Here is a 16,292-nt window from a genome sequence, read left to right as displayed (position 1 = left end):
AGTCCATTTTCACACCACTGATAAAGACATATCCAAGACTGGGCAATTTACAAAAGAAAGAGGTTTAATGGACTTACAGTTCTGCGTGGCTGGGGAGGCCTCACAATCATGGCGGAAGGTGAAAGGCACATCTCACATGGCAGCAGATGGGAAGAGAGCTTGTGCAGGGAAACACCCCCTTATATAACCTGATCTTGTGAGACTTCTTCATGATCCCGAGAACAGCACAAGAAAGACCTGCCCCCATGATTCAGTTACCTCCCACCAGGTCCCTCCCACAACATGTGGGAATTCAAGATGAGATTTTGGTGGGGACACAGCAAAACCGTATCATTTTGTTTTACAGTAGCCACCGTAAAAAGTGTGAGGTGTAGAAAAGAACATTTTTACACAAAATATTTCCTCTGTGGTAAGTTAGGAGGGCGAAAAATTAAAGTCTAACTCATAGCATCTTTGCATTGAGGGTGCGTCATGACTGCTGAGGTCTCTTTATAAAAGGGCTAATACAGATGTCTTGTCAACAGTCATCTTGGTGACATTTATTGCCTCTGAAAAAAAATGCCATTCATCCCCAAATGCAGGCCACTTACAAGTGCTTTCTGCACTCAGTGAAAGGAAACAGCAGGAAAGAGAGAAAACTTTTTCCAATGTAGGGAAAATTACCATAAGCCATTAATTATTTTTTAATAAAACACCAGAAATTACAGATTTTCTATAGCATTTATAGACACTATTTTCAAAGTAGAAACCTTGGGAGTTTCGCTGCATATTCCACAGATGATGTTGTTTAGGGTTCCTCTCTAGGAAAGTCTTTCAGACCAAATATAATTACCATTTGGAAAATCAGTTCCATTTACTTATGATCATGCACAGACACGGTTCCCAAGGACTCTTGCTTGCTCCCCACGTCGAATCCACTCTCAAATCATGGTACCCTTAACCTGAATGCTGCGGCACCCAGGGTATTCTACAGAAAGCCTCGCAGTTCCCAAATGCCATTGCAAAGTGCCTTGAGCAACAGCGGCCCCTGGCCAGTGAGTGTGGGCAGCCCCTGGCCAGTGAGTGTGGGCAGCCACTGCTCTTGAGGAAGGTGGGGCCTGGAGGCTCCCAGTGCCCGCTGGAGTGGGCAAGTCCAGGTCAAAAGCATGAACCAGGTCATGTTCATCCCTCGGTCCCTGGTGCCTGCTGCCACATCAGCCATGTCATAGACAATCAGAATTATTAAAGAGACTTTTTCTAAAACGTCTCAATAATTCTGACTGTCCATGATAGAGCTTATATACGGATTATATATTTAATCATATCCTGTAGAAGCAGCAAGTGTTCTCCTAAGGGATTGGCATGCTACAAAGCACTGTTAAATGTGTAACAAAGCATACGCAGGGCTGGCAATCGACGAACCATCCACAGGAGTGAGCAGGCATCCATTTGGCAATGGGTGGTGGCATTGTGTCTATTCTAGGATTTTTTTTTTTTTTTGGGGACAGAGTTTCACTCTTGTCACCCAGGCTGGAGTGCAATGGCATGATCTCAGTTCACTGTAACCTCTGCCTTCCTGGTTCAAGTAATTCTCCTGCCTCAGCCTCCCAAGTAGCTGGGATTACAAGTGTGCACCACCATGCCCAGCTAATTTGTGTATTTTTAGTAGAGATGGGGTTTCATAATGTTGACCAAGCTGGTCTCAAACTCCTGACCTCAGGTGATCCGCCCACCTCAGCCTCCCAACGTGCTGGGATTACAGGCGTGAGCCACCACGCCCGGCTTATTCTGAGATTTTTGAAAGGAACAAAAGCTGCATTGTCTGGTGTCTGGAGCTGGGGTCACAGAACTTCCCCAGATGACTGAGACGTCATGGGGCTCAGAGTTTGCAGCACATGACCTGAGAAATGCAACCAAAATCCTTTCTTGATTCAAAACCAAATGTTAAGTGAGATTTAACTCTTTGTGGAGGGCCAGGCGTGGTGGCTCACAACTGTAATCCTAGCATTTTGGGAGGCCAAGGCAGGCAGATCACCTGAGGACAAGGGTTCCAGACCAGCCTGGCCAACAAGGTGAAACCCCATCTCTATTAAAAATACAAAAATCAGCTGGGTGTGGTGGCAGATGCCTGTAATCCCAGCTACTCGGGAGGCTGAGGCAGGAGAATTGCTTGAATCCAGGACGCAGAGGTTGCAGTGAGCCACGACTGTGTCACACTGCACTCGAGCCTGGGCAACAGAGGAGACTCCATCTCAAAAAAAACAAAAAACAAAAAACAAAACAAAACAAAAACAACCTTTTTGTGGAGAAACAAACTGTCCCCAAGCTAAAGATATGATCAAGTTCTCCCTTCCACAACTTTACTTCCAAATTCACAGTTGGAAAAGCAAGCATGCAGTTTGGGAAGTAGTTTCTTTAAATTTAAAACAGTCATTAAAATTAAAAGTTGACATATTTGTAGCAACTCTAATAAAAAGCTGGTATTTTTAATCTAATGGATTACGTTACTAAGGAATATTTCTGTGTATTTTATAAAGGGAGAGTTTTGGTATGAACATGGAACACATTTTGTTTATGTTATTCAAGTAAAGCAACCAAAGAAAAATCAGTGTTCCTCAAAGAGGGTTGAAAACATAAGAAAAAAAATGATACAGCCACATCGACATCAATGACATACAACAGTTGTATCCCCCAAAAAAGAAATGGTCCAAGTCCTGACCCTCAGTACCTGTGAATGTGACCCTACATGGAAAAAGGGTCACTGCAGGTGGAATCAAGGTAAGATGTGGTCACACTGCAGTAAGGTGAGCCCAGATCCCATGACTGTTGTCTTTATAGGAAGAGGGAAGTCTGGACAGAGACACGGAGGGAGAACGCCATGTGACAATAGAGGAGAGACAAAGAGGGACACAGCTACACACCCAGGCATCATACCTACCTCAGAGGCGGATACCACCGTTACTGCCCACTTACTAATGAGGAAACCGAAGCCCAGACAGGTGGCCCAAGGTCTGATTTCCAAGCCTGAATTCCTAACAACATGCCTATTTCCTCTCTGAAGAGAAACATCTTTTCCCTCTCGCATGTCAGCTACAGGCCAAATCCTGTCTCACCTGGTCACAAACACAGCAGCATCCACCAGGGGCGGGTCGTCCTTCCCGCCGGGAACCTGGTTATTGCCGAGGTATCGCGCTCCTCCATACTCCTCGTTCTGCCAGTGACAGAAGCTCTCCAGGGACCTCTCACCATGGTGCCCAATGGACAATTTAGCCTAGAAAAAGTCAGGGGACAGTTAGAGACACAAACGCCTGGGAGGCCAGAGTTTATATTCAGACTATGGCAAGGACGTTAAGGTGGAGGCAGTCACTCACTGAGACATCATCTGATGACTCACTGCCCTCGAAGAGAAGCCTGATGCTAGTGGGTATGTGACATAGATCCAGAGAATCCACCAGGGGCCTTATATATAGGTGCAAATGACGACTATGCTGTTTTTTAAAAAAGGAATCTTCTTTTCTGCAAACAGAACAGTATCCCAAACCAAGCAATGCTCCCTCAGTCTCATGGTGATGGCTTGACTCGGCAGGTAACATCAGCATGTGGCAAGGCACTCCATCGAAAGACCAGAAAATCATGCTGCCGTGAACCCAAACTGGGGTCGAAGCTCTAATGTAGTTTCAGAAGGGAAGCCACCATGCCAGAGACCTTGCCATCAAGCTTTGCACTATCCTAGAGACTCCATACGAGACCCTCCGGGAGTGGAGGGGGATGTGTGTGGGCTCACTGCTTAGGGTTCCCTGAGATTCCTCTCAACAGCCCACCCTCACACCACGCTTCCAGTACTGATGCCAGCTTTCCTCTCAACAGCCCACCCTCACACCACGCTTCCAGTACTGATGCCAGCTTTCCTCTCACACTGGCAAAGTCACAGAGGGTGACGGAGACCAGCAACTCCCTGGAGCCCTGCTTAGCGTTCAACAGCAATTGGGAAGCTCCGGCCCAGCCACATTTTCTGCATGCTTGAAAGGTGCCTGTGGGGACTTACGGGACGTTGTCGTAGCAGGACAAGCTTGGTCACTTGAATGTTAATTTTAATCCCTAGGCTCTGGTGCTGAAACATATTGTATACCTATCAAGACAGAAAAAAGAAATAAAAAGATAAAAAATCGTTAAAATGCAGTAGTATCCCAGACGGAGCGGCCGGGCAGAGGTCTACCACGGAGGCCAGAAGCAATGTGGGGGCTGGACGTGGTGGCTCACGCCTGTGGTCCCGGCACTCTGGGGGGGCGAGGCGGGTTGATCACTTCGGGCTAGGAGTTCGAGACCAGTCTGGCCAACTTGGCGAAACATGAAAAATACAACAGACAAACCAACCAACCAACTCAGTGACAACAAAACAGGTCTACCCTGGAGTCATACTCTAATTTTTTCTATTTTCCTCCCTTTCTGATCCTTTATCCCACTTTCTTTTTCTTCCTCTTCCTTCTCCCTCTTCTTTGTCAAATAGAGGATTGAGTTATTATCACTGATCCATATAAAGTCCCTCTCTCATTTATTTTAACTCCCACCCCCCATTTCTATTCCCCGACTTCCCATGTGTAACCTTCCTAATATGTTTGATACGCATCTTTTTGTTTGTATGTATTTTTAGAAAATGTTTATTGTTTTTGTGTGCAAAAAAAATTAATAAAAAAAATGCAGTAGTATCCTAGATGGGAACTTGGAACACAGAAAAGAGATTATGTAAAAATAAGGAAATAGAAATAAAGTGTAGACTTCAGTTTATAACACTGTATCGGTATTGGTACATTAATTACAACACACATGCCATTCTAATATGAGAGGCTTGTAATGGGGAAACTGTATGGCAGCTCTCTGTACTAACTGATCAATTTTTCTGTATATCTAAAATTGTTCTAAAATACAAATTCCATTCGTAAAAAATTTAAAAATCAATATTAAAAATATAGGTTGGACTCTTCCAGTACTAAAAAAAAAAACTAAAGAATAATTATGTGAAATTCAAATGTCAGTGTCCATACATCAAGTCTTACTGGAACAAAAAATACATACGTGAGAAACATAACCCAGATTTTATTTAAAAGCTTGTCCAGGAAAGCCAAAAATGTCCTTAAAAATGGATTTGCCAAAAGAAAAATGTAATAAGAGAAACCTCTAGAATCATACACACATGTGCAAACATACATATATAGTATGCTTATGTATATGTATAAAGCTAAGCTGGAAATAGTTGGTTAAAAAAAAAACATGCATAGGAAAGGTGGCTTTGGAAAAAAGAAAGGGCAGAAGGCTGAAAACTTCCATTCTGGGCTTTCATGCTTGGGGTTTAAGGCGACCTTCCTGAAGAGGCTGGGGGAGACAGATGCCTGCTGCTGAACGCCAGCCTGTGTCATCGCTAACCCTTGCCATACCCCACCAAGGCTGGCATCTCCACCACTCTCAGCTGGGAAACAGGGAAACCAGTTCATCGAGGTAAAGCCACCTGCGTGAGACCCACAGCCAGTCCCAATGGCTTCATTCAAACTCAGCCCTGTCCAGCCAGAAGGTCCACATTCCTTCTTTATTCCCTCAAGTCCCATTGTAACCAAAGTTTGTCACTGAAATAAACTGCGATAACAGAAAAGGACCTGTCTCTCAATTCTGCATGTCTTGTTGCAGAACTTAACTGTAAGGACCTAAACATCAAGCAGTCACAGGAAAGTGATTCAAGAGGAAGAGAAGGGAAACCTGGAATGAGGCGAAGCAGTCAAAGTTGACATGAATGGAAAAAGTTCACTGCAGCTGACGAGCCCCAGGTCATGACTCTGCCGAGCTCCTTTGCCGTAACGCGGAGACAGCGGGATTGCGAGAGGTACGCGGAGAGCACACTAAAGGTAGTGGCAGTTGGAAGGTTGGAGGCAACAAGAATGAGAATCTTTTAAATATTCTACTTGGTTTTTACCTATAGACCTAACCCAGGGGGGAGAATTTTCCAGCAGGAACATTAAAACTTTCTCCAGCTGGTGCTGTGTTCACGTTATCAATACATTAGCAGCAGCAGCAAGCGATGAGCATGGCAGACAGCACCACCAGGGTCAACTCAGGCCAAGCAGAGCTACTCAATGCAGCCGCGCCCTGCCCACGGGTGCTAGAAGCCAGGCACTCAGTGTTTGAGCATCTCCGTGACAAAGGAATCAGCTGTGTCACTGCTCGAATTTTACTCTTTGAAAACCATTATTACAGTTAAAAAAACACCTACCTTCGTGTGATGTAATATTCTCTCACACGAGGAAAAACAGAACACATCCAGTTGTTCTGTTCTCACTTTTGTGATTTCCAAAATCTCCTTTCCTCAAGAACAACTAGCTGTTGTTTTCTTACTACTGGACCATCCACAAGCCAGTTCTGAAGTCACGTATTCATGATCTATCCCCAAGCCTGGGGGAGGAGGTGGGAGGCACCCAACTTCTTCCTGTTTTGATAGTTCGAGAACCATCCAATGGCTGTAATTCAAATTTTCCCTAAAATATTCAGCATCAGAATTGAGTCTAAACTGGTAAATTTCAGTTCAAAACATGAAAATTAGGAAGAATGAAAACTTGAAGTTACGAGGGAGAAAATTCAAGTTGCGCAGTGTTCACTGAGATTGCACAGCACAATCTAAACACTGCCTGTCATGCCAACCCCAGTCAAAACCAGAAACATTAAGGAATACTACAGATTTAAAGAAGTAACACGAGAAAGCAATCCTCAGTGATATTCTGATACGCCACCAAAGGAAAGACTGCAAGGAACGGTGCAAGTTTTAGGAAGAACAAAACTGTAGGAACAAGCTCCCTTGTCAAAATCACCCATTTTCTCCTTGCCAGGCTGATGACAGTTCAAAGCCACGTGCACTCCATACGCCATTAGCCCCAAGCTCAGTCGCCTCCCTTGGAACAAATGCCACTAAAAAGATGAGAGACGGAAGGGGGATGGGAAAGCTTCATGTTCTAGGGGCTGGGGGGACGCAAAAACGGGAAGGTGTTCAATGGGTACCGAGTTTCAGTTTTGCCAGATAAAAAAGCTGTAGAGATTGATTGCACAACAATGTGAACAGAAGAATACTGAACCACACAGTTAAAAATGGCTACGGTGGTAAATTTCAGGTTAAGTGTATTTTAGTACAATTAAAAGTACAAAGTTAACGAATTAAAAAAATAAAGCTTCATGCTCTAAATAACGTTCTCTAGCAAGCCTTGTAAGAAGACGTTTCCCCTTGATGTGTAACTAGGGCACTGACATCCAAGAGGGCAGGTACCAAAGCCTGAGCACAGCTCAAGCACTTTGTCACCTGCCAGGTGCTGACCACAGGCTCTGACAAAGCTCAGAGCACAGGGCAAGGCGCACATTCAGAATCAACTGAGGTCCTGCGCCAAGCCAGGCGAGCCAGATGAAAATCCGATGACAGCCACAAAACACAAGATACAAGCCTCAAAGACATGTAACAAAGTCTCGTCTTTTTTTTCCCATGGAAACTCATGCTCAGGAGAAGTCTTGGAGGCAATGGCTATATGATGTTCAGGGAGACACCTGGTTGGGGAGGGAACAGCGCAGCCAAGCGTCTGGAAATTCTGTCTCCGGCGTCCAGCTCTGGCTGCGTCCCAGCAAGTGTTCAGCCCTGGCTGAGTTTGTCACATTTCCTTGGCAGCCTAGGGGCCTAGCAGGGTGGACCTGACGCCTGCAGCACACTACGGCTTCTCTGGCTAGGCAATGTGGGGACACAGTGAGGGAGGGGCAGACAGGGACCAGAGAAGGAGCCATGGTTGGAGGCACAAGGAGAGGAGCTGCTCTCCACGCCAGGCTGGGCTTCACAAGGGCACCACCTTCCTGTATGACCCAAGGCCTCCCCAGAGCCAGACAGGGACGTGTGGGTGACACTCTCAGGTTGCATACACTGCTATTAAGACCCCCAAACAGGAGAAAGCTATGCTCTTTAACACAGTGTCTGAGTGGGGTCCCCGAAGCAGCAGCACCAACATTACCTGGGCACTTGTTGGAAACGCACATTCTGGAGTCCCCCTACCAGCCCCGGCTGAATCAGAGACCCCGGGGTGGGCAGGCCATCTGTGTTGAACAATGCTCCTTCCCCACCCTGCTCCAGGGCCTCCACACCCACCGGAGTGTGGGAACCTGCGAGTGTTCTAGCACTATGCTAGTCTTGCTGGTCACCAGAGAGAGCCTTATCTCTTTCACATGGTAACTGAGTAAAATTGATGTCATTTTCCCTCCAAACAGAACTTGCCTGGAACAGCTCAGGTTTTTCATTCCACTCCATGGTCGTTAAGGAAGCTAAGAACAACCAAAGCTCTGTCAAGCGGCCCCATTTTCCAATTTGGCTGCCCACACCCACGGTTTCTGGTATCAGCACCACCTGCTTCCGTCTGCAATTTGTTCTTTAAAATATTCCTGCTCCTGTGTCACCGCCACCGCAACCAAAGGAGAATCACATGACGTACACAGAAAACCAGCACAGCACATCTGGAAACCCACAACTGTGGGGCCAGGGCACCGTGCTGCAGTTTGGGTCAGCTCGGGCGCCCGGACCGATGGAGGCTTCACCCTCCAACATGTACCTGCACAGGTGAGTGGTTTGCCAGGAACACAGAGCCAGGAGCAGAACTCCATTCTCCCAGGTAAGAGGCAGGCAGAAGCCTATTTTAAAACACTAACCAGAGCACATCCCTCTTCTGCTTAAGCCCATGCAGCAGCTTCCCACTGCCTGGAATGAAAGCTGCTCTCCACACCCTGGTCTCCCCACCTGCAAGGTCTGCCTGCCCGCTTCTCACCGTGCCCCCACCACCCTCCCCATCACCCACAAGCAACCAGCTATTTCTGTGCTTCTCCAATACCAGCCTGACCACCACTGGCTGGCTGCTTATGTTGGCTTAACACCTTCCCCTCTAAGGCCACCTCACTCCTCTCAGAGAGATGGCCCTGATACCTCTGTCACTGCTGTCACCTGGTTCTCTGCAGGGCACTTACCATGCTCTGGTTTTCCTTCTCACCGATTTGCATGTTGAATGCTGCCTGTCGTTCCTACTACATGAGCTCCATGAGGATGAGACCTCCAGTGGTCCCTACTCTATCCTAGAAGAGGACACAAGGGTCCCTAGCACACACTAGGTACCCAACAAATAAATCTGAGTAGAATCAGTCAATTGTTTTTATATTTCTGGTGAAACAGAACATAAAATTTACCATCTCAACCATTTTTAAGTGTACAACCGTGTACTTAACTGTAGCATTAATTACATTCACGTTATTGTACAATTAACCTCCTGAACTCTTTTCCTCCTCCAATACTGAAGCTCTATACTCATGAAACACTAACTCCCCCTGCCCCCAACCCAACCCCCATTCTACTTTGTTTCTATGACTTGGACACTGCAGTTACCTCATGTAAGCAGAGTCAATTAGCACTTATATTTTTGTGACTGGCTGATGTCACTTGGCATACTGTCCTCAAAGTTCATCCATGTTGTGGCATGTGTGGGAATTTCCTTCCTTTTTAAGGCTGGATAATATTCCATTGTATGGACACTCCACGTTTTGTTTATCTGCCCATCTGCCAATGGACACCTTGGCTGTTTTTGCCATCATTCGGCCATTGTGAAGAATGCTGCTGTGAACATGGGTGTACAGATATCTCTTCCAGGCTCTGCTTTTAATTCATTTCTTTTTTTATTTTCGTGGTAGGTCTAAATGAATATATATTTATAATGTCAACATTTAGTTTAGATTCAGGGGTATGCGTGCAGGTTGGTTACATGAGTATATTGCGTGATGCTGAAGTTTGGGGTACGAATCACCCCATCACCCACGTACCGAGCATAGTACCCAGAGGTAGTTCCTCAGCCCTTGCCCCCCTCCCTGTCTCCCTTCTCTAGTAGTCCCCAGTGTCTGCTGCCACCTTTTAAAATATTTTATCTGTAATTTTTGTGGGTCCATAGTAGGTATATACATGTATGGGGTACATAAAATATTTTGATACAGGCATACAGTGCATAATTATCACATCAGGGTAAACGGAGTACCCATCACCTTAAGCATTTATCCTTTGTCTTACAGACAACCCATTTACACTTTCGGTTATTTTAAAATGTACAATTATTGACTATAGTCACCCTATTGTGCTATCAAATACTCTATCTCATTCATTTTTCTAACTATTTTATTGTTGTCATCTTTATATCCACATGTACCCAGTGTTTAGCTCCCACTTCCATGTGAGAATATACAGCATTTGGTTTTCTGATCCCGCATTAATTCACTTAGGATAATGGCCTTTAGCTGTATCCACGTTGCTGCGAAGGACGTGAGTTGTTCTTTTTTACGGCTGTGTAGTATTCTATGGTGCATATGTACCACATTTTCTTTTATCTAGTTTACCACTGATGGGCATCTAGGTTGATTTCATGTCTTTGCTATTGTGAACAGTGCTGTAATGAACATATGCATGCATGCGTTTTTATGGTAGAATGATTTATATGCCTTTGGGTGTACACTCAGTAATGGGATTGCTGGGTCAAATGGTAGTTCTGTCTTGAGTTCTCTGAGAAATCTCCAAACTGCTTTGCACAGTGACTGAACTAATTTACCTTCCCACCAACAGCGTACAAGCATTTTTCTCTGCACCTTGCCAGCATATGTTATTTTTCTCACTTTTTAATAATGACCATTCTCACTGGTGTGAGATGGTATCTTGTGGTATTGATTTGCATTGCTCTGATGATTGCCAATGTGGAGCATCTTTTCACATGTTTGTTGGCCGTGTGTATGTCTTCTTTTGAGAAGTGTCAGTTCATGTTTTTTGCACACTTTTTAATGGGGTTGCTTTTGCACTGTTTAAATTCCTTATGGATTCTGGATGTTAGACCTTTGTCAGATAGTTTGCAAGTATTTTCTCCCATCCTGTAGGTTGTATTCTTATTAAACTACCAACATTATTTTCACAGAATTAGAAAAAACTATTCTAAACTTCATAAAGAACTAAAAAAGGGGCAGAACAGTCAAAGCAATCCTAAGCAAAAATAATAAAGCCAGAAGCATCACATTACCTGACTTCAAACTATATTAGAAGGTTACAGTAACCAAAAAACATGGCACTTATACAAAAACAGACACATAGACCAATGGAACAGAAACAGGAACCCAGAAATAATGCCACATACCTACAACCATCTAATCTATGCTGCTATAAAGACACATGCACATGGATGTTTAATGCGGCACTATTCACAATAGCAAAGACTTGGAACCAACCCAAATGTCCAACAATGATAGACTGGATTAAGAAAATGTGCCACATATACACCATGGAATACTATGCAGCTATACAAAATGATGAAATGATGAGTTCATGTCCTTTGTAGGGACATGGATGAAGCTGGAAACCATCATTCCCAGCAAACTATCACAAGGACAAAAAAACAAACACTGCATGTTCTCACTCATAGGTGGGAATTGAACAATGAGAACACATGGACACAGGAAGGGGAACATCACACACCGGGGACGGTTGTGGGGTGGGGGGAGGGGGGAGGGACAGTATTAGGAGATATACCTAATGCTAAATGACGAGTTAATGGGTGCAGCAAACCAACATGGCACATGGATACGTAGGTAACAAACCTGCACATTGTACACATGTACCCTAAAAAAGTATAATAAAAAAATACAGATCTCCTTGAAAAAAAGGCACACATGGCATGCGTTAAGTCAAGTTTTATAAAATAATTAAAGTTTAAACTTTAAAAACAAAACAAAACAAAAATAAGCAATGGGAAAAGACTCCCCACTCAATACATGGTGCTGGGATAGCTAGCTACATGCAGAAGAATGAAACTGGACCCCTATTTTTCACCATATACAAAAATTAACTCAACATGGATTAAACATTAAATGCGAGTCCTCAAACTACAAAAACCTTAGAAGAAAACACAGGAAATACCTTTCTGGACAGCGGCCTTGGTAAAGAATTCATGACTAAGTCCTAAAAGCAATTGTAACAAAAACAAAAATTGACAAGTGAGATCTATTAAACTACAGAGCTTCTGTGCAGCAACAGAAACTATCAATTCATTTCTTTATGTACCCAGGAGTGGAGGTGTTATATATACATGTCACATAAGCTTCTTTTATACTCTAGCCTTTGTGGTAACTAGACACACTGCTGGCATTTTGACTGACTGATTTTTAATTTTTACTTTTTAGGGGCCAAACAGCATCTATTGCTGTATTCATCGAGGAAAACTGCTCCCAGGAGGTGAGCTCTAGAGAATGGCAGGGACCCTCTTCCCACCATGGAAACCTCAGTGGATGGAGACTCACTCTGCCTGCCCCAGCAGCCCCAGAACAGTCCTGTTCTGTGGATTCCCTTCGGGGCTCTGATTCCTGGAGGAGGGACAGTAGGCAGTCAGGAGATGTTCTCGGGACAGAGAAGCAGCAGCAGGAATCCAGCCTGAGAGGTCAAGCCTGCATGACCAGCCCTCACTCCTCACCTGACCTTAGCCTTCATCTCTCCTGCTTCCTGGCCTCCCAAGTTCCCTCCAAACTTTCCCCAAACTCTGAGCTTGGAGACTCAGACCTCATTTTGATTCTGGATGCCTCCCTCTATACCTCCAAAACTGGGATTCCTTTTCTACTTCAGCCAGCCCAGATCCAGCACCTGTTGCTCGTAATCAAAATCCCCAACCAATACAAGAGGGGCCAAATGCATTGTTCTAGGGTTTACAAGACTCCTTTCTTCCTTGTTCAAACATGAGAGCACTTTGCATGATGCCAGTTTTCTCTGGGACCTCTTCCAGGCTTCATAAGCCCTTAAAAATGGCCAAGGTGGATCTGCTCTGACTGCAGCCATTTCTTCTGTGACTCTGGAGCCGTTTCTTCAACAGGGTGTGGATGAGAAGCCATTTGTAGCCGCCAGGCATTCTTTCTTGGTGCAGTTTTTCTTTTTAACCATGCTTGTTTTATCTTCTCCATCTTGTACCACCCTCGGTAAAAGACAAGACCTAGAGGAGATGGCCCATAGTTCAGTAGCCTACCTCAGGGGCTGTGTAGGAAGGGTAAATATATTATTATATTTATGCATAAACACTTTCAAACAGAGTTTAACACACCATATCCGTGGGATGTGCTTGGAATACAAAAGGCTTTCCAGAAGCAAATTTGCCAAGGAATTAAAAAAGTAAAGCCAGTGTTTGTTTCTGTGACTTCAGCACTGAATCCTTTGCAAAAGATGCTGGTATATGGCATCAGTCATTCATTTGTGCATTCACTGACTACACAACTATTTCTGGATCATCTCCTGCATGCACACCAGGTACTGAGTAAATGTTGATGGTGCAGACATAGCCCTACCTTGATAAGCTTATGCATACTGCAAAGGCAGGTGATATGTAGGATGTTTTTGAAAATTGTGGTAAAATATGCATAACATAAAATTTTACCATTTTAAACATTTTTAAGCTTACAATTAAGTGGCACTAAATATATTCACACTGTTATACACTATCACTACTACCTACCCCCAAAACTTTCTTCATCTTGTAAAGCTGAAACTCCGTACCCATTAGACAACCCTCCACTCTCTCCTCCCCCTCAGCCATCTGGCAAGCGCTATTCTACTTTCCGTCTCTGTGAATTCACTACCCTAAATAAGTGGAATCATAGTATTTGTTCTTTGGTGACTGGCTTATTTCATGTAGCATAATGTCTTCAAGGCTAATCTATGTTACAGCATGTGTCCGAATTGTTTTCCTTTTTAAGGCTGAATAATATTCCATTATACCTATATACTATATTTACCTACTCGTCCATCTGTGGACACTTCGGGTTGCTTCTACCATTTAGTTATGGTGAATAATCCTGCTATGAACATTGGTGTATAAATATCTGTTCTTTTCCATGCTTTGGGGTAAACATTTTTGGGTGTTTACTCAAAAGTGAAATTGCTGGATCATATGGTAATTCTGTTTCGTTGAGGAATCATACTGTTTTCTATATATTCCCACCAATAATGTATAAAATTTCCCATTTTTCCACATCATTGTCAACACTTCTGTTTTGTTTTGGTGTTTTTTGTGTTATAATAGCCATGGAAATGGATGTGAGGTGGTACTTTATTACAGTTTTAATTTCCATTTCCCTGACGATTGATGCTAAGTATCTTTCCACGTACTTATTGGCCATTTGTACATCCTCTTTGTAAAAATGTCTGCTCAAGTCCTTTGCCATTTTTTATATTGAATTGCCTTTTTTTTTTCCTTCCTGGGTTTTAGAAGCTTTCTATATATTCTGGATATTATAAAATATTTGATTTGCAAATATTTCCTCCTATTCAGTGGGCTGCCATTTTACTTTGTTGAGAGTATCCTTCAAAGCACAAGAGTTTTTAATTTTGATGAATTCCAATTTGTCTATTTTTCCTTTTGCTGCCTGTGCTTTTGGTGTTGTATCCAAGAAATCACTGCCAAATCAAATCTCATAAAACTTTTCCCCTGTTTTTTCTTCTAAGAGTTTTACCTCTTCTGTTTACGACTTTGATCCATTTTGAATTAATTTTTGTATATGTTAGATAAGGATCTAACTTTGTTCTTTTGCATATAGATATCCAGCTTTCCCAGCACCAATTCTTGAAAAGACTGTCACTTCTCTATTGAAGGTCTTGGCATCCTTATCAAAAATTATCTGACCATATGTCTTCTTTAATTTCCTTCATTGATGTTTTACAGCTTTCCATGTACAACTCTATCCCCTATTTGGTTAATTCCTAAGTATTTTATTCTTTTTGATGCTACTGAAGACAGAACTGTTTTCTTAATTTCCTTTTCAGATTATTGTTAGCATATAGAAATGCAACTGATTTTTGTGGTTGGTTTAGTACGTGGCTACTTTGCAGAGAATTTATTAGCATTCTCTCTCTCTGTGTGTGTTTAAGATTTAGGGTTTTCTACATATAATAAATATGTCATCTGTGAACAGAGATAATTTTACTACTTCTTTTCTTATTTGGATGCCTTCAATTTCTTTTTCTTGCCTAACTGCTCTAGCTAGAACTTCCAGTATTATGTTGAACAGAAGTAGCAAAAGCAGGCACTCTTGCCTTGTTCCAGATTTTAGAGAAAAAGCTTTCAGTCTTTCACCACTGAGTGTAATATTAGCTGTGAGTTTTTCATATATGACCTTTATAATGTTGAGGTAGTTTCCTTCTATTCCTAGTCTATTGAGTGCTTTTATGATGAAAGGCTGCTGAATTTTATCAAATTATTTTCCTGTATAAATTAGGATATCATTTTTTTCCTTTTATTTTGTTAATCGAGTACATCACTTTTTTATTGATTTGCCTATGTTGAGCCATCCTTGCATTCCAGGAATAAATCCCACTTGATCATGATGTATAATCATTTTAATATGCTATTGAATTTGGTTTCCTAGTATTTTATTGAGGACTTTTACGTCAATGAATATATGGACTCTTGTTTTCTTATTTATAAGGGACTGTAGTTTTGTTTCTTTTCTTTGGCTTTGTTCTCAGAGAATGCCAGTCTCACAGAATGAGGAAGTGTTCTCTCCTCTTCAGCTTTTTCGGAAGAATTTGAGGAGGACTAGTGTTAGCCCTTCTTTAAATGTTTGGTATAGTTTACCAATGAAGTCATAACGTCCAGGGCTATTCTTTATTAGGAGGTTTTTGATTGCTGATTCAATTACCTTACTAATTATGACTCTCTTCAAATTTTCTATTTCTTTGTGATTAAGTGTTGGTAGATTTTGTATGTCTAGGAATTTGTCCACTTCATCTAGGTTATCCATTTGTTAACATGCAATGGTCCATCGTACTCTCTTATAATCCTTTTTATTTCTATAGAATGGGTAGTAATGTCCCTGTTTTCATTTCTGTTATTAGTAATTTGAGGCTTTTTTATCAGTTGATCTAGCTAAGGTTTGTCAATTTTCTTAATCTTTTCAAAGAACTAACCCTTGGTTTCATTGGCTCTATTGTTTTTCTGTCCTTTTCTCTCTGCTTTAATCCATAGCAATCCAAAGCTAAATTCAAAGCTAGCAGAAGGAATAAAATAACTTGCTCTTCTTCTAGTTCCTTAAGTTGTAAAGTCAGATTGTTTGAAAGTTTCTTTTTAAGTGTTTACCACTATACAAAGCATCCTAAGCAGTGCTTTGTCCTTGTCCCATAAGTTTTGACATGTGTTTTTGTTTTCATTTATCTCTAAGTATTTTCTAACGTCACTTGTGATTTCTTCTTTGCCTCTTTGGTT

General features: G+C 42.6%; 1 protein-coding gene across 1 annotated transcript in view; it reads right to left on the bottom strand.

Annotated features, from left to right (window-relative positions):
- Positions 1–16,292, bottom strand: part of ADAMTS17 (ADAM metallopeptidase with thrombospondin type 1 motif 17) — a 361,941-nt gene that overhangs the window by 278,481 nt on the left and 67,168 nt on the right. The window contains exons 5-6 of the mRNA XM_030813849.1: positions 4,025–4,108; positions 3,093–3,250 (exon numbers count right to left, since the gene is read on the bottom strand). Of these exons, the coding sequence (XP_030669709.1) occupies positions 3,093–3,250; positions 4,025–4,108 (242 nt within the window). The remainder of the gene's footprint in view (positions 1–3,092; positions 3,251–4,024; positions 4,109–16,292) is intronic.

Source organism: Nomascus leucogenys, chromosome 6 (genome assembly GCF_006542625.1).
Source record: "Nomascus leucogenys isolate Asia chromosome 6, Asia_NLE_v1, whole genome shotgun sequence".
Taxonomy (NCBI): domain Eukaryota; kingdom Metazoa; phylum Chordata; class Mammalia; order Primates; family Hylobatidae; genus Nomascus; species Nomascus leucogenys.
The sequence above is the reverse complement of the archived record's forward strand: the minus strand, read 5'-3'. Positions and strand labels throughout refer to the sequence as shown.